Source organism: Patagioenas fasciata, chromosome 11, assembly GCF_037038585.1.
Source record: "Patagioenas fasciata isolate bPatFas1 chromosome 11, bPatFas1.hap1, whole genome shotgun sequence".
Taxonomy (NCBI): domain Eukaryota; kingdom Metazoa; phylum Chordata; class Aves; order Columbiformes; family Columbidae; genus Patagioenas; species Patagioenas fasciata.
Genome location: NC_092530.1, coordinates 15,340,377 through 15,358,940, shown reverse-complemented (window position 1 = coordinate 15,358,940; position 18,564 = coordinate 15,340,377). Strand labels below are relative to the sequence as shown.

Sequence of the window (18,564 nt, the reverse complement as noted above, 5' to 3'; positions counted from 1 at the left end):
CAAAAAAGAGCATTTACTTGAATTCATTTCTAGGTATAGTAGCTTAAAACTCTCACATCCAATTTAAAAACAATATAGCAAGATTTTGAATATTAGGAAAACTGTAAAATCAAAATGTATTCCTTGCGATAGATAAAAATGTGGGGGTTTTAGGACTTCTGGTGTGTAATGAGATAAGAAGCAAAAGTAATGTTCACAATTTTTACTGATTTCTGAAGTTTAAAATGCAACCACCAGTCTGTCAAAGTCTGAATGGCTGATCTCTGGGGTGGACACCTTCAGCTCCTTTCCCATGAGAAGATCAGGAGATACCTCTCTTCTTTTGGGAGGTGTTTCCTGGTGTCTGCATCTGATGCTGGAGGATCTGGCTGAGATACTGTAAACCTTCAGTGTGACCCTGCCTGAGTTTTAGTCACTTTTTGTAAGGTTCCACTTGGATATAGATAGATGGAATTTTGATTTTTCCCCTAATTCACGGTCACTGTGTGTGTTTATGCCTTCTGATTGTGTTCGTTAGCACATCACCTTTGTGTCATTCTTCTGGGAGTGGAAAACTTGGTGTTTTAAAGAGTTAAAAATGCACTGGGTGGTTGCTTATTATCCACTCAGACTCTCAGTTGTTTTAAAATAGTTCAGTTCTATCTCACAACAGCCCACAGCTCTTTCTCTGAATATCATACAGTTTTAAAGGCTTTTGCTAAGGCTTTAAATATTGCACATTTCCCATTCTCCACCCCCCGACCTCTAAACAACTGAAACTTGAAAATATTTGGTACATAAATCAGCATTAATGTTCAAGTTTAAACATTTGCCATTGTCTTCATAGTGCAGAAAGCAGTGCTTGCCTTGCCTGCTTTTCTCAGGCTAAACTCTGACAAGTTTACTGGGCAGTGTAGAAGATCAGTATAATATTCTGTAATTTTCTAACCTTTTGTAAGGAAGAAATATTTTTGTCCCTAGTGTTTCTTTCAAGATGCTTTCAGCTGAGAACTTCTGTCCTCATTGCGACATAGAAATACACTCACAGTCTCAATGAGCAGTGGAGAGAGACCGAGGAGAGGGGAAGGGAGGCTTGGCAGTGGGGAGGAGGTTGTATCTGTAGAATTATTATTTTGCTTAAATTTCTTATAAATGCTACGTTGTGCTATTTTTGCTCCCTGAGGATATCCAAAACACATACATGAGGATAACAGATCTTACATGGGATCTACAGAAGACATATATACCCGTCTTGGTTGGTATTTGGTGTCCAGCCAAGACAATTTAGAGCATCTATTATATAATGATGTTACAGATCGATGTTCCGGCAACCATTTCCCACTTTCTGTAATGGTGAATTTTCTAATGAGGATGTTGGATTTAGGGGCCCTATGGTGTAGTTAACATTGCTGCCAACTTCAGATGCATTGTATTCTCATGCAGACATTTTCAAGTGTAAAATCTAACATTTGTTTCCTGAACAGAAGTACAAATGATTCTTCTTATTAAAAAAAAAAAAAGAATTAAATTCTGGTCCTGAGTTTTCAAGTATGTATTTTTTAATTCATGAGCTCTTAGCTTGTAAACTCTTAGCTTGTAAATTATCAGATCTCTCATTACAACGTAAAGGAATATGTATTCTTATTTTTTCCAGATGACTTCGGGGAATGGGGGTGTTGAGAGTTGATTAGAAAGTGACTACTATGAAAAAGAGCTGTTTCATTGCCTGAGATTGAGTTTGATCTGGGGAGGAACTATTTGGAAGCCTGTGGGTATTTGCAAATGTTTCCACATGTCAAGGCAGTTTAAGTGGTGGAACAGTTTTGAGCCGTGAAATGAGTGACTAAGTGCAGAGACCTGGTTTGGTTTTAAGTGTTCGTTGTAGAAAATGATGCATTGGTAATTTAAAAATCATTCTTCATTAGTTTCAACTGAATGCCAGCCAGACTGCATAGCTTAAGGAAAAAAAAAAGAATCCAGTATCAACAAACTAACCACAGGAGGCTCTTGCTTCATAGCGGTGCTCAAAAATGTGTTAAAATGTTAGGAGAGTGTGGGAAGCCAAAGAAAAATAGTGACTCTTGTCTAATCTGACACATAAATAAGTGGATTGATCTGATGTAAACAAGTGGATTAATTGGAGTTACAATGGTTTACAATCATCAATAGGCTTTTGTAATAAACTGGTGCTTGTAGGAGGGGGAGAAAAAACCCTCTACCTGCCCTTCACTGATTCTTATCATAAAAGAAAACATTAAAGAAACAGCAGGACAAGATGTATATTTCAAGCAAACCAAAAGAGGCTTTCTTTTCTGTTTGATTTTGCACTTGGGGAATTTTACTTCATCTCTCCCTTCAAAGGTAACAGAGAATTCATTTACTGTTGCCTGAGGTTATGATAGCAAAACAAAGGCTTGCAACTTAACATACTTCAGAAAAAAACAAAATAATTCAATTAGACTAACTCACTTGGTTATTCTTGGACACTTGTGAAGTTGGGAAGGACATGGAACTTCTGTTTTTAAAGGTGGCAGTCTGTAAAATGGAAAGAAGTGTTGGGGAAAAAGAAAGGAGGGAGACTGAAAGGCAGCACTTGGACCAAAAAAAAGTCACTCAGCTTTTACTTCTTCCCCAGGTGAAAAGGGTTTTGAAGTGGAAGACGAGGGAGACCAAGAGGTCGGACCAAGAGAACCTGTCACTTCTAAGGATAATGAATTTAGTCTAGAAGATAAAATATTCATTAAAGTTGAGGAAACTGAATATTTTATACAGGTGACCAGATAATCTTGAGAACTTTTTCTGAACGATAACACAGTTGATTCTTCTCTAAAGCAAGTTACCAAACCTTAAGTGGGTAATTTGTCTTCAAGACTTGATGCATTTACATTTTAAGTGACTTTTTCTGCTGTTCTCATGTTTCATTGGCTGAATTTTGAAAGTGAACAGATGCCAGACAGTCTTTATTGTTTCTAGGATATTTTGGTTCATTGTAGTGGAGTTACTTAAGTCCCTAATATGGTTGAATGTGTTAATTTAAGTCCATTATATTCCTGAACTTAGTGGCTCAAGCTTTTTGATGTGCACAATGTCATGCATGAGCTTGCAAATTATTTTTGGAGATTATTATTTTTTTTTAATTGTGTAGAAATCTGGTAGTTTTTTGTGAAAACCAAAAACTACTAGTGGATTTTTCAGTAAACTAGGTTTGCACTGAATCCCGTTGATGTACCTTTAACTTGTAAAGCAATTTACTGTTATTAGGGAGTGTGTCTTGACCAATTGTCATAGGTTATCTAAGTTGAGCTGCATAAAGAAAGTGATTTTAGTATCACAAGTCAAGATACTTCATGGCTACATACTCTATGAAGGGCTAATGGCGAGTCTTTCACAGACTGGATGAATTTAAGCTATGCTAGTCAATCGATGCAGTTTGTGCAACGGCTTGTCCTTTCAGAATTAGTTCGCATCAGAGAAAGCTTGGCTTCCGCTCTCTCCCATGTTTCGGTGACCTGCACTACACTTTGCTTCCAAGGCCTCTCTGGCCAGGATAACTGCAGCCATTTCTGCCATCTGCTTCTAGTCAGCATCCCATCAGAAGATGTTTTAAAACATAAATCACAAACTTTGTTTCTTGGCATCCCAGTCTAATCAACCTGACTTAGGTTTCCTGATCTGCCATCGTAATTTTTTTTGCTCTCATACAGGGGAAAAAAGGTCAGTAAATGGAAACCTGAACCCTAGATAAGATACATACATCGTAAGTATATGCAAATATAGTGCATGTTACTTACATTCTTCCTCATCGGTTTTGCAGACACAGAGAGAGTGTATTTGCAACCCTGGGCACTGTGTGCTACCCACTCCTCTTGCGGGTTGCTTCCCTGGAAAGAAAGCTTGTGTAGTCCTGGACTTAAGTGTGAGCACCCGAACTAGGATTCCAGTGCATATAATGTACTCCTTAGGATGCTTGTACAAGTGGACAATTCTTTCTGCCGCCTTTGCCCAGCCCTTCTGATGCCACTGGAGATCTCCACTCCTACCCTCCTTGCAGGTCACCTTTATAGGACTGAGCTTATGGATTCTTTGAAAGGTGAAGTTTTAAGCTCTGTTCCGCTCAAATATCGTATGCTGCTACTTTGACTTCAGAGGAGGAGAAGGAATTTCAGCTGATCTTTGGCTCATCTTCCTGTGTTCTCTATTTTGCAAACTAGCAATTTGAGTAGGTTGTCCCTTAACTTTTACATAGTAATAAATGTCAACAGAATAAATATATCCCCCTTCTTTCCATCGTACTTTATTTGGTCTTTCATACTTAGTCACCCTGGTGATATAAGTCATCCTTTTCAAAGCAAAAACAGAGAGAGGTGCTCCTGGTTTTCCCTTCTTTTTGTATCCAGCAGTTCCCATGGTGCTGAAAATCAGTTTTTAATCTTCCCAGTTAAAAATAGATTTGAGTTCAGTAAACAAGAAGATGTTTTGGTTTGGTTTGGTTTTTCCCTGGGACAGGTGAGTACATTTCTCCCTAATTTTCTATGTATTCAATTCCTTTCCAAATCCTCATAAGTAATCCTGCTTTTACAAACATATTTAGCTTCCTTTTTGGAGATGAGATTTGCAGATGGTGAGATTTTTATAAAAATATTTAATCTGGAAATAAACCAAAGAGGATTTAAAACTATGATGGGAAAAAAACAGATGAAGAAAGGAGTCTTGAAGTGATCCAGGAAATTCAAAAGGCAGCTCAGGCCCTTTCTATTTTGTATGTTAATGCCTGTTTGCATTGTATTTTTCTTCTGTACAGAGTTACAAGCATAAATTTCAGAACTTCCTGTAATGACTTCATATTCCGTGCTAGTAAGGACATGATCATTCACTAATGATGAAATAAACCATCTTAATTCAAAGAAGTTTGAAGCTTTTTGATGCTCTTTACTTTAGAATGTTTTTCTTGAAGTCCAAAACTTGTATTTTCATTTTTAGTAGTGGGTTAATATTTTCAATATGCTAAATTTCAATAGAGGAAAAAGATTATAAAAGAGTGAGTTGAAGCATTTCAAATAGGTAGACGAAAGAAGAACATAGTGGAAAATGCCTCTGTGAGAGTTCCATCAGTTGAAGTTGTAACAAATATCACTTATCCCTCTGTTGGCAAATGTAAGAACCACAGGCATGACTGGGCAGCTGCAAGTGCTAAAATAGACAGTAGGCATAGTGCTGGTTTTATGACAATAAAAAAGGAATTGAGTTTTTTCCCACCTGTGGAAGAAATTTTGGAGACAGAGAAATATATGCTTGTCTGTGAAATGTTAACAGTCACTGAATCAGCATAGCTTAGTGAATATTATTTCAGGAAAGAAACTTTGAGGAGATCTCCTTTAAAAAGACTGTGAGATGTGAATGTGTTATGTAAATAAATGGATGGCCTTAAGGAGACCATTCATTATTTCTGCAAAACTGACTTTGTAGGTATGTGGAAGCTGGGAAAAATGCATCATCTTACTTCGAAAAGTGATTCCACATATTATTTCAATACCCAACCAGAGGGAGGGATATGGACTGCAGTTAAAGGATTACCATGTTCTGCATATTACTTATTACTTGATTCTCCAAGGAAGTATTCTGCTCAGGGGATAAACTGAGAGAAAAATAGACTTATGTTTGGTCTTGATTTTCGTGTTAATTTATAGGCTTCTTTTAAAAGCTACTAAGAAGAAAAAAAGACTTATAAAGGGATCTTTTCATGGCCAGGATCGTTGCTATCAGTCAGATTGTTCTTCTGTCCTCACAGCAATCAAGTCATTCCAGAGTGACCTTTGTCTTGGAATCTGGATTCCTATAGTGCGAGTCTGCAGCTCTCCTCAGTCTAGATTTATCTATAATGCTTCAACCTAAAATATAATGTGAACGACTAGAAAATACTCAAGGTGATTTTTTTAGTTTTTGCTAAACAGTTGTACCAATTTGAATACACATACCTTCCCATGCAGCGAGTCCTGAGCAAAGGTGGAGAGCCAGCTCTGCCCTCCAGCACATCAGCTCGTGCCTCCAATTTGGTGTCATTTGCAGACTGGCTGACAGTGCACTGTATCCCTTTGGTCAGCTTGTTGATGAAGATGTCAGATGGTATTAGCTCCAGTATTAACCGCTGAGTAACACCTGATGTAACTGGCTGCCAGTTATAGTTTGAATCACTGGCCAAGCTTTTGCACCCAGTAGTACAGTCCTTTCTTTGTCCACTTTGTACTCTGCTCGTCCAATCCATATCACCTCATTTCACCAGTATGATATGCTAGACTCTCAAAAGCCTTCCTAAAGCTGAGATAAATGACATCTACTACTCTATTTTATCCACAGAGCTACCCATTTCATCATGATCAGGTTAGTCAAGTGTGGTTCGCCTAGTGTTAGTTCCGTCATGGCTCTTTCTTCTTGTGCTTTTCGTGTTTAGACATGACTTTTATGTAGACTTGCTCCATAATCACCACTGAGACCGAGGTGAGGCTGACTGTCCTGAATTCCTTCTCACCTTTTTGAAGATGAGCACAGTATTTGTCTTTTCCTAGTCATAGGGCCTCCTTCAGTCCTTGCAGTCTTTGAAATGACAGAAGGTGTCTTCATGATGACATTTTTCAGCTCCTTGCACACCCGTGGATGCTGCCCATCTGATCTCATGCCTGGATTTGTATGTGGGCTTATCCAGGCAGTCCCTAACTTGATCCTTCTCTATGATGAGTAAATTTTCTTGTCTACATAAACTTTGCTACTAGGCACAGATCTGTCCAATGACTGAGAGAAGACGTTGCTCGTGATGACAGAGGCAAAGGCAACACCAAACACCTCAGGTGTGGCTACTAGAAAGAGTACCTCAACCTGCGCCAACAATTAAAATAATACTAGGGATTTTAAGAAAATGGAACTGAGATTGGTAGAAAGGGTTAGTGGAAGATATGATGAAACAGGAATGATTTCTTCAGGTTTTCAACACAAGTTCTGGAGTTATCCTTTCTATCCTTTTGTCTTTGTTAGATAAGTTTTCGAGTTGAACTAGAGTCAGGTACGGGCTTTGTCTGCCTCTGCAAATAGAAATATTATAAAATTGAACTAAGCTTAGAAATAGGGGTTTTTTTTTAATTATCTGGACATATATTTGAAATTGCAGTAGCTGTTGCTTCTACATTATGAAGCTGATGAATGTAGATGTACATTGCCACTGGAAAGGGAAAGATACCTTACTATATAGGATATGTAATTCAGGATTTGAAATCTCTGCATTCATTAAAGGTAATGAGTATCCCAAACATGCAGCCCTGCCAATTGCAATGATAATGAATCAGGAGAGCTGAGTTTTCCATAGATCTGAATGTACCATTGTGAAAACAGCTTTAATGACTTCCTGACAAAATTTACAATGAAAACATAGTTCAGCTAATTAGTTTTGTTTATACTCCTTTGACAAGAGGGCTGTGGCATGCATTTGTAATTCCCCTTGGAGTGCAGTGTTAGGTTTTAGTATGTACACTTTATTTTGCAGCATTTAGTTTATAAAATAACAATGAGCTTTCAGCTTTAGTTCCGTCTTTTCCTGCTGTCTATATCAACTGTATTAAAAAGATACACAGCAAATAGAGTTTCTTAAAAAAACTACATCTTTTCCCCAGGAATCTTGCATTTAGTATCTAGACATTTTTCTACTTTATTGTCTGCATGTTTCCCTTCTTCCTTTAGGTGAATCACCTTTTCATCTAAATAAAAAAGGTTTTCCTCTAAGATCATGTCTCTTGCCTTTTTTACAGAAGAATAGCTAAAAAAAGAACAAGAGGAGGAAATACTTTTCCTTTATCATATATTGATGTAGAAATTAAACACTATAATGGAAATGATAATATAACTTTATCCAAAGCAGTAGTGAAACCTCAGTGCTATGAGGGCACAGATTAGCAATCACTCATCTTTAACAATTACCTTTTTCTTTACAGAATTTGCAATGGAAATGAAGTTCCCATGCTGAGAGTGAAAAACAGCACCTAAACCTGGGTGAAATTCTTCACACTTTTTAGGACCTTTTTCTCTTAGATACATTTTTCTCCTTGTTCTGACGCTAATAAACATACAGTAATGGTAAAAAAGGTAGAAAATTGTCCAGATACTAAACGAAAGTTTTCTTGGGGAAAAAAAATCTTAGGTTGAAGTTTTCTGTTCTCTAAATGTAGAACTTCCTCGGCTGTGAAGTCAATCACAAAGTCTAAACTCCTAGGAGATTTATGTCCTTGCTATGTTATTCAGTCAATATCTTTATTTATTTGGAAACATTTAGTGATTCTCTAATAATATTAGAAGTATGTTAATATTTCATTGTTTTTTCCTAAGGTTTCCTGCTAATCACTTATAGAAATGGCCATTAAAAATTCAGGGACTGAATGACCTTCAGTTGTTTTGGAAGCATACATTATATCATTTAGTTCTTCTTGTTGTACATGAAAACACTGTTCGTGGCACTGTTGGAAAAAAATCTCATGAACTAGTTTTCAATTCCTATTTTGATGTTATTTTTTGTATTCATTATTATTTATTTATGATTGCATATTATCATTATTATGGAAACATTGAGAAACTCTGAATAAGTGTTTAATTGTATCAGACACTATAGACATGTGAAACAAGCAAAAGAAAGACTATTCTCCAGCTAACTTATATTCTTACAAGATATAGATATGGTGGGAGAAAGGCAGCTGCTTTGTCACTTTTTGACAGATCAGGCTCTACCATAGACTGAGTCTTTTTTTTGTTCCTCTCTCCCTCAGTGTCTCTTTCATTAAAAATATCTTGAACATGTACACAGCCAGCTTCATATAACAGTTGAATTTCTTCCTGGCTGCCAAAAGTGGATTGGTTTCTATAAACGTAAGGCATGTTACAGAATACATACAAGTAATGAGTGAATTTTTCAGCCCAATGGACATATCCATCATTTTGTTAAGTCAAGTCATTAGTGATTGAGGGCAGTTTTCAACATCCTGCTTGTGGGAAGGTTCCTGCCTGTAGAATGAGCAATGCATCACGTAATAAAATCTCTATTGCCATTTTTCACAATTATCTGCTCAGCTTGTTGTTTGATAAATTGCGTGGAATTAGAAAATACTGTATATAAAATGCTTATGGGACACTGGTTTATCTTCTGGGCATATGTGGGAGTCTGTTCTAAGGAATTCTGTTTAATGTTCCGTTCCCTTCCTAGTGAAATATGGTGTGTAAAGCTTCATGAGTCAGATTCTTAGTCCTGATTCTTCAGTAAAAACATCAAAAAATATCAAATAGTTCTCTAAAAATGCAAGGTGTAGCACAATTGAAGAAGTTTGAGGTTTATCTGAGACATTAAAACAGAGTATTCATGAGGAGTGGTTTCAGGAATGGAATCTATTGGAATAGGAAAAGATATTTATGTCAGTATTTTAGAAAGATATCTTATCCAGTACAATTTATAGGAATGTTATGTAGAGAGAATTTTCATCGATGTATTTGATATTTTATTCCTAACAATATGGTACTGAATATTATTTCTTTAGAAAAGAATATTTTAACTTTGTGCAGATAATAGATTTCTTGACATACTTTAGTACAGGACTGTAGAATTGCAGCTACAGAATTTTTTTAATTGTTGTTTTTGTTTTTCCTTAAAACCTGCAAGGCAATTTACGTTTCCTTTTAACACAAACAAACACTTCCTAATTACAGTAATCAGTTCACATGCAGTAATCACATTAACTGTGGCAATTATTGTATGCATCACCTGGACCCCTATTTGGGTTGATAGACAAAATCAATAATTCTCAAGTAGGCAGAAGTGTGAGGCTGATTACGTGTTCAAGTGATCAGAGATCAGATTGTATTTGATTAAATGAATTGGTTAGAGATTTTAGTCATTAATGTTCTTTGTGAAAATACAAAGAACTAAAGAAATGTGTACGCTCTGCCCTTGCTGGTAAATGGTCATGTACACTGAATGCCATGATTTGAAATGGAAAACCAGAATGGCAGCATCATGCCCAGCATTGTAACTTGAGGCAGTGAGTTTAAAAAAACAATTGTTTCAGTCTTTCTGTTGCTCACCTATTCTTTCCTGAAAATATCAATTCACAAAGTGTTGTTAAATCTTGCTTTTGGTACTGTCTTCTCTATCAGATATAAGCAGACTCTCATGATTTCCACCCCTCCCCTCCAAATATTAGAACAGGAATGTGTTTGCAGCACTGCCGATTGCTCATGTAGCCAGCAGAGAGTAATAGACAGCTGAGGTAAAAGAATTAATCTTGCAGTCTCCTTTGTGTTTCATGCTCCAGGATAAAATATTTTCATTGCTGATGACTAATCATGCTAGTGAACAAGAGACTGAGCATTATTCTAAATATAGTACATAGCAAGATAATCGTTAGCACTTACATGTAAAGAAAACTTAAATTTTACTCAGAAAAAAATTCCAGAGCTGATTACATAGGTCAGTGCAGTGGTTTGCAGACTTGTTTTACCCAACCACGTAAGTTTTTCAGCAGCAACAAAAAAAATCCACAGACCATATCATACAGTTTTCCCACAGTGGATGTTTTGTATGATTTATGTGATACATGGAACATCAGAGTGTTCTGAAGCCCAAAGAGTTAAAGCACCCTGAAAGCATTTAGTTATATCAGTTTGTCTCAAAATGAGTCCAGAAAACGTTTACTATAATTGTAAATTTAATTACTAAAGGCTTTATCTTCATATCCAAATTATGAAAAAAATGACATCCTGTGTCAGTGACTTTCTTCTGCTTCTCTTTGGCCACATAGTGTAGGAAAATAACTACCTGTGCCACCTGCCCACTCTGTCTTGGACACAGTAAGGAAGTGAAGGAAGATACACTTTTCCTCCTGACACAAGAGCACAAGTTGGGAATAAAGTGAACACCCGCATTAATTATGCCACACATTAGATAATATGTGTGTGAGATGTCAGCTGCATGTGCTACACAGTTCAGAGAAGTGTGAGCAAAAAGCCCAATCAGGCAACAAGCTCTCAGATCCCTGTAGTAAAAGCAGGAGTGGTTATTGCAGAACGTTGCTGAAGGTCTGGCTCTGGTCCACACAAGAAATTCTTGTGGCCAAAGGAGACCCCTTGTACTGGTGAAGAAACACTCAGTTATGCACATGATCAAAGAGAATCAGATCAAGCTGTAGAGTGAAGAAGCATCCCAAAATACAGGGTTGGAATGAAAGACTGATACAATGACAGGCAGAGTGTTCTGCACATCAAGATATGATACTTTTGTAGAAGTAACTTTGCAAAAATTTGCACTTGCTCCCCTCAGCAAGGCTGGGCTACATCAAAGTGCTGCTCTACACCTTACAAATCATCCTACAACAGCACTCACTTCGAACTGGTGCTGCCTGAGGCACTTATTACTGCTTTTACTGTAGACTCAAAAAAGGGTAGTTGAATGAGAAGTTGTGGGCAAGTAGAAAGAATGACCAGAGGTGTGGAGCTGCTTCTGAGGGCCCACTGCATGAGACAGAGCTCTTCAAACTGAAGAAAGGGCACCAGAATAGAGATGTGATGCTACAGAACTCTGTAAAACCATGTGTGCAATAGAGAAAGAGGCCAGGGAGCAACTAATCACTGTTTCCCAAAACAAGAACTGGAAGGCGTCAAGTTAAGCTAGCATCTGGAAAGTTTAGAATAATAAAACTTCCCACTTATAATTAAGCTCTGGAATTTCTTTGCCACACAACACTGTTGATAATATGTTTTACACGAGTTGAAGTGATAAAAAGATCCAGTGGGAGCTTTAATGCAAAATACCGTCTCTTGTTGAGGAGACAGTTGATTCAGAAGCTGAGGGAAGAATCCAGGGCCATATGTTGCAGAGTCCATTCCCTGCTGGTCACAATCAGGGACATGATACAGAGATTGATTGATCTGTGGCTCTTCTTTAACATGTAGTTTTTATGAAATACAATTAAGTGTATTTTGAAACAGTAAAGAAAGCTGGATTTTAAATTGCAAAGATTAGAGATTGTTAGTTGAATGAGGAGCCATTTTGCAAGTCTAGCACACAGCCACAAGATCACTGAACCCCAGCAGCTCTTGGGAATGGAACTCAGCTGGGTGCTGGTAAAATTCAAGAGCTGGAAGCACAAGAATAGGGCAAGAACTTCTAAAACAGATTGGACAGTGAGCAAAATATTATGTAAATACATGGTTTTTGTTTTGTTTTATGTTGTATCTTGCAAATAATGTTTCATAATGACTTTTGAAGGACATACCACATTAGCTGTAATACTTAAGTGAGTTGAAGTAAGCTGTATTATAAAAATTACATTGCAGTATACTGTTAAGAACATTAATGGAAGTCTTTGTATGGCCTCAACTTTCATACAAACAGATGTGTCAACAGGTGAGAAGCGATGCTAAAGAAGTTACCCATCTTTCACAGAAGGTTTTATTTTTTAAATCATTTTTTTCTAGAAAACAATATATTTTTTGGGTCACCAAGCATCTTTGAGAAAGGATAGGACAAGGAACCTAATAAACCACCCTATAAGTTTAAGTGTGCACCAAATGAGCATGGGGAGATTTCACATAGACCTGATGAAGCTCAGCTGGTTTTCCATGAAAGAAATACGGTACCCTGGGTTGCAGCAGCCTGCAAGGACTGCTGCTGTATGTGACCAAAGATGTAATTGCTCTCAAGTTGGATGCCATTGTCCTTGCTTTTCTATTTCCAATTCTACTTCAATGTTTTTTCTTCTAATTTTTACCATCCTATCTACCTACAAAATTGGAGAAGGTTACAAAAGCAAGCAAAGAGAAAAGTTTAATTTGTGCATTCCTGAGCTAAAAAAATGATCAAAGCTTTCCAATTTAATTTTTTTTCTTGGAAAGTCATCTGCACAATTTGTGAATTGTGTGCATGTTGGCAGGAGAAATTGTCATTTGCTATAAACACTTTTTTCTCCCTGGCATGTGTGTAACTAATACCAGTTTTAACACTGTGCTACTTTCAGAGCTCCCAACAATATGTGAGTTTAATCTATGTCAATATAAAACAGATGAGTGATTACCTTACTTCAAGACTACAATTTTTTATCATTGTTTTCATTCTGTTTACTGTCTCTTAAATTATCATAAACGATTACTGTAACAGCAAGTTCAGTACAGATCTTTTGTTTATCCAATTCTGTTTCTCATTTTGTGTTTCTTCTTGTTTAAAAGATAATGAGTTCTTCTGTTTACCAGCAGCAGAGGAGTTCTTTGGATTCACTTAACAAGTATTCTCTTTTGTCATTCCCTATTGGAAAAGCTTTTGAGGACACCATTTTAGCCTATTAAACCTGAGATAGAAAGTACTCTCAGAAAGCTATTTCTTTTTCTGAATTTTAAAGGACGAATTGTTAAGAGTGGTCTTGTTTTTCCACGTTTTTATCTGTAAGAAGCAATTTTTAAGAAGAGATTTAGGAATCTCAAAAATATTCTTGCTCTAAATGTTAGTGCTGCATCTGGAAACTTTTTGTTAGCTCCAGCCATATTGTTCACAGGCTGAACCCCGGGGTCCAGAGTTACATCTCCAAGATAACTGAGGTGCAACAGGCTCAGGAAATACATTTGCTGGATAGATCAGCCTGCATTCATGATAGTCACTTGAGTGAGTATTTCCTTCGACTTTACAGAATAGACATAGAATTGGCATAATCCTAAACAGAGGTATTAGTTATAGAGTTTGAGGAATACTTAAAGTTTGAAATTTGAAATTATCTTTGCAGCAGACAGATCTTTAATACACCAAATAAGTCTTCTTGCATCAAACAGCATTAAAGCTTAGTAAGAGATTTCTTGTTGAAAATTTTCTGAGAGACTGTATTTTTCTGGGAGCTATATTACAGTAATATAGAATACTTTGAAAGCTTAGGTATGTCACATCAAGTAACAACCAAACATCCTGCATGTGCATAATTCTCAGTGGATGTACGTAAATAAAATTTCACATGAACTTAAATATTAGATCCTATAAGATATTTGGATATTTCAATGATTTCAATGGCTAATGAAAAAAAAAACAACCACCAAACAAAACTCCATTCTTGTCTTTCCACCTTCTCCTTAATCAGTAAAATGTTATGTATTGAATATTTGGGGGTAAAATTTAAAAAAATGGGTAAAATAGTGGGGTTTGCCTTTTTAAATTCCTGTGCATTGTGCAAAGTTGACGGAGTTCATTTTAAAAGTTGCTGGAAGATTTTCAAGGCTCTAAATTTTTTTCATTCTTATTCATTGAATCCCTACTCCTAGGAGTGGTAACCACTATGATTTATCCCATATTATGTTGAACAGGCATTAAATTTTGTTTTTCATTAATACATTTCCTTGTAGTTTGCAATGATTCAGTGAATGTTATATGAGTGTTAGAGCCCACATTATGGAGCTTTTATGGAAGTCAGAGGTTTAGCCATCTCCATTTGTAAATTGGGGCCCAAAGAATGCTCCCAGCTCGGTATGTTTTTCATACAGTGGTACCCAAAACTCTTCCAGAAACTTTTCTTGGCTAGCCCTGGGTGATAAATGAATATACAGTCCTTGATCAGAACAAAATGATGGCCTAATAAGGTTCACATGGAAAATGACAAGAGAGAAATGCATTCAAATATATACCGTTTTTCCATGCAAGTATGTTCTTGCTTCTATTATTATAAATAGAGTAAACCTTAGGGCTAGAGCGTTAGATCCTCATTTTTGCTTTGGAATTATACTTAGTGTGCTCCACTTATCTGAAAGGGAAGTGATGGTTCTTTGTTTCCATTTGATCTATTTTGCTCCCTCCAGCATAATGAAGAGCGATGATACTTCTAGGTGTTGATATTTTAGAAAGCTGAGATGGTATGTTGTAGACTACAAATGATGAAAGCTTAATGAAAGTTATTTTCTCATAATAGCTCTAAATTGGCTATTTACACGGAGTGGAATGGGTCCAGTGGATTGAGCTTGAACTTTTTATTCCTCTGTAATCCTGTAGTTACCAAAAGTAATGTGGAATGACTTTAACTGTTTAGCTTTTGAAATCCAGAGTTAAGCGAACTGATTCAACTTGAATTTTCACATTGTTCCTATATGTTGGAATTTGTCAATGTAAAGACCTGAAGGATTGTTATTTCCTAATGTACTCCCTTGCAAGCCTGGCAGTCAAAACCAGAAACTGTTTTACCAATAGTAAAGATCATGGTGTAAAACAACAGGAAAATGGGGATTTTAAATTTCTCTACCAGGATAAAATGATCACATTATCCAAACTGTGAGCCGAAATATGAAAACTTTCAGTAGATCAGCCTGTGATCATTTAATACATGTAGGGCTGCAAGGCTCCGAAGTCTCATTTCTGTATTACATAGAGTTAGGAAGATTGTTCCCAAATACATAAGAAAATGAAAACATAATGAAAACTTTCCCAAATTTTCTCTTAAAAAGAATAGTCTGAAAACCTTATTTAAGCAGAACTTTTTTTTTTTTTTTTCTCCCAATACTTAAAATTGTTGGAAATTGTATCATCCTGGTTTGTGCAGAAATGTTCAGGGTGCAATGACTTCTCACGTTCATGCTACAGCGGGTCAAAGATCCAAGATAATAAACCTGAGATATGCTAATATATTTCTAAAAAGAAGTTGTGACGCTTTTTTGTCCTCAAATGTAGCTTTTTAGGTACAAGCCTCGGTCATAGTAACAGTTTTTCAGCAAGTATGCATTTCTAAGAAAGGCTGACTAATTCTTGTAGTTGTCTCAGGCTGGGGGTAGGGTTGTAATATTCCAGTAGTCTTAAAATGGCATCAGTGTCCTTGGCAAACACATTATCAGAAGTACTAAGGTTTTCAAAGCCAATATGATGCTGTCATTTTATAAAGTATAAGCTTCTATTTATCGGTGATTGATATAATTGATGAGGAAAACTCTGCTTTTGTAAATCTTCATTTTGTAAGCCTGAAGTAAACTGTTTGTTCACCCTACCAATTTAATAGAAGTATATTGTTGAACTTACTAAGGATATATTCTAGTTGCTTGGCAATGGATTGTGGAACAATTCATTTAAAGTTCGGTGAACACAGAACTGGAGTAATTTATTCAAATCCACCACTTATTAAATCAGGATTTGACTTTTTTTTTTTCTTTTTTCTGACTAATAAAATGGACTTGAAAAGAATTAGCTAAACCTCTGTGGAATTGTGACAAAGTCATTCTGATGGCTATGTTGTCTATTAGTTTTTACTGCCAGTAAGTAAGGCAAATGGAGATGAATACATTCCCCATTGTTTTGTGGATTGTCAGAAAGGGATTCATTTTTAAACAGTTTATTGTCTCAACATCATCCTCCTTTCAAGATAAGTAACATGGAGATAATATACCCGCATTTTTATTAGGCATCTAAAGTATCTGAATATTTCACAAGAAGGGATATTTTCTTTCTTTGTCACTAATAAACTGAATGTTAAAAAACAGAGACTGCAGGTGTTGAATTGAGATAGTTTTGTGATGGGCACAAATACTTTAATTGCCTGAATTTAAAACATTACAATAATAAATGTATTTTAAGTACCAGTTTTGGCCCAATTTTACTAATGCATGTATTTCTGGTTGGAGAGTTGCTGCTTCTTAATCTAAAAAAAGACAGACAAATATAACATGACATATTCTTGAAATGTCAAGCTCACCTGCAGTCACTGGATTTTACCATGGAACTCTGTGAGCTTTTAATCAAAGCCATAAAACATGTTTTATTATGCATTAGGACCTGAAAGAAGGAAACATGAGATTCTGAGGATTATATTGTTGTTCTAGCATTATCCTCACTACCTGTAAAACATCTTCAGATCAGGGCACCCTGTGTCCTCTAGGGGAAACAAAACAAGACAGACCCAGGAGCCTACAGAGTCCGTATAAAACAAGTTATAACTGATGCTTCTGACCTGTTGGCTTCACCGCAGGACCAAGTGCACAAGGAAGAAGACACATGCTTATGGGCTTGTGGCTCTTTCAGGATGTAACCAGGACAAGGGTTATAGTGGAGATTTTGGGCTCTTCTTCCTAAGCATTTTGACGTGTTTGGTCAGGATTTGGAAAATACTTTTGCGATAGGAGTCACCAGAGTAGGGCTGCATTTATGAAGAAGGGAGTATATACTCCTGAGGCATTTTCAGGAGATGAAATGTGAAAATAAATAGTTACAGATATTTACAAAATAAAATGGCAGGTTGATGAAACTAAGGCATTACCTCTTCACAAGCAGATTTTGGCTGACATACTTGACAAATACTCATGTTGTGTGTTATAGATTGCTGTGAAAAACAGTGATGAGAATGAATTAAAATAATAAAATCACAAAGAAAGGAAAGGACTTCAGAGACTGAACAGGAGGAAGCCACTGATTCTGGTGACTTCACAAGCATCATCTTCCTAAGGGAATTCTGGGTTTCTTCTGAGGGAGCAAAAAAATATTTGCTTATATTTGAAGATTTTTGACAGAATTAAATCTGTCAATTTTAACTCATATTTTCTTAAGGATATCTGAGCATGTGTGTGTCTTTGTGTATGTATGTACTCACTTAGATGATGCAAACTATCTGTAATTATGCACAGCAATGCTATTTAAAGTATATGTGATCATATTTATAGCATAGTAGGAATAACTACTTCTAAAGCTTAATGGCAGAGGTGTGCCAATTAAAAAACTTGATTTAACTTTCCATAGTAATGAGAATATGGAGAGGTTTCCTTTAAAAGAATAGTATAGCATGTATAAGGAATAGTGTAGGGTATTTAAATAACAGTATAGACTATTTAAAGAGATTTAACTTTCTGTATCAATGAAAGTATGAACAGGTTTCCTTTTAGTGCTATAGAGTATTTAAAGACCTTTAAAAGAAAGAACTGTGTTTTGGGTTGTGTTTCTGCAAACGGTTCTATTAGATCCTTCAAAAGGTATATACAAAGGGCAGCATTTCTTACCAAGAAAATCAGATTTTAAAATAACTCACGTTAGTGGTCAATCCTAGTTATGTATGTTTGAGTTCTAACAGCTGTAATGATTTGTTTTAAAGGAGCCATATCAACCTGTTCTGATTTTTAAGCCTTTGCTGATTGATTTGATTTGTTTGATGTATTATAAATCACACAGCTATAAAGTCACAGTAAAAATTCCATTAAGTTTGTGAGGTTAAAAAAAAAAATATCCATAAATAAAACAGTACGAATTGCAAGGCAGTAGCAAATGTGCTATTTCTTTTCCTTTTTTAAAATTTAAGTTTAAGTTTACAGCCGAGGCCATTTTTATGTGAAGAAAAGCAATGGCAACAAATAAGAATGTACCTGGAGTCTCGCTCTGTAGATGTACTTTATTTCCTATATTTGAACTTGCAATGCAATGATATTTCAGTTTCCTTCATTGTGCCTCTATAAGACTGATTTTTGTTATTTCATTGGTTGGAACTGGTATTATTTGTTTTCAAATTAAGAGTCCTGATCAGGAAAAGTATTGGTAAAAGTACCTAAAAATAGCTAAGTAGTAGTAGTAAG

At 36.1% G+C, this 18,564-nt stretch overlaps 1 protein-coding gene across 7 annotated transcripts in view; it reads left to right on the top strand.

Annotated features, from left to right (window-relative positions):
• The window catches only part of PCDH11X (protocadherin 11 X-linked), a 463,105-nt gene that overhangs the window by 117,253 nt on the left and 327,288 nt on the right, over positions 1 to 18,564 (top strand). The window contains exon 5 of one of the 7 annotated variants that reach the window (XM_071813480.1): positions 2,615 to 2,719. The exons of the other annotated variants lie outside the window; for them this stretch is intronic. Within the exon in view, the coding sequence (XP_071669581.1) occupies positions 2,615 to 2,704 (90 nt within the window). The 3' untranslated portion in view covers positions 2,705 to 2,719. Of the gene's footprint in view, positions 1 to 2,614; positions 2,720 to 18,564 lie in introns of those variants that run through there. 7 annotated transcript variants of the gene reach the window in all.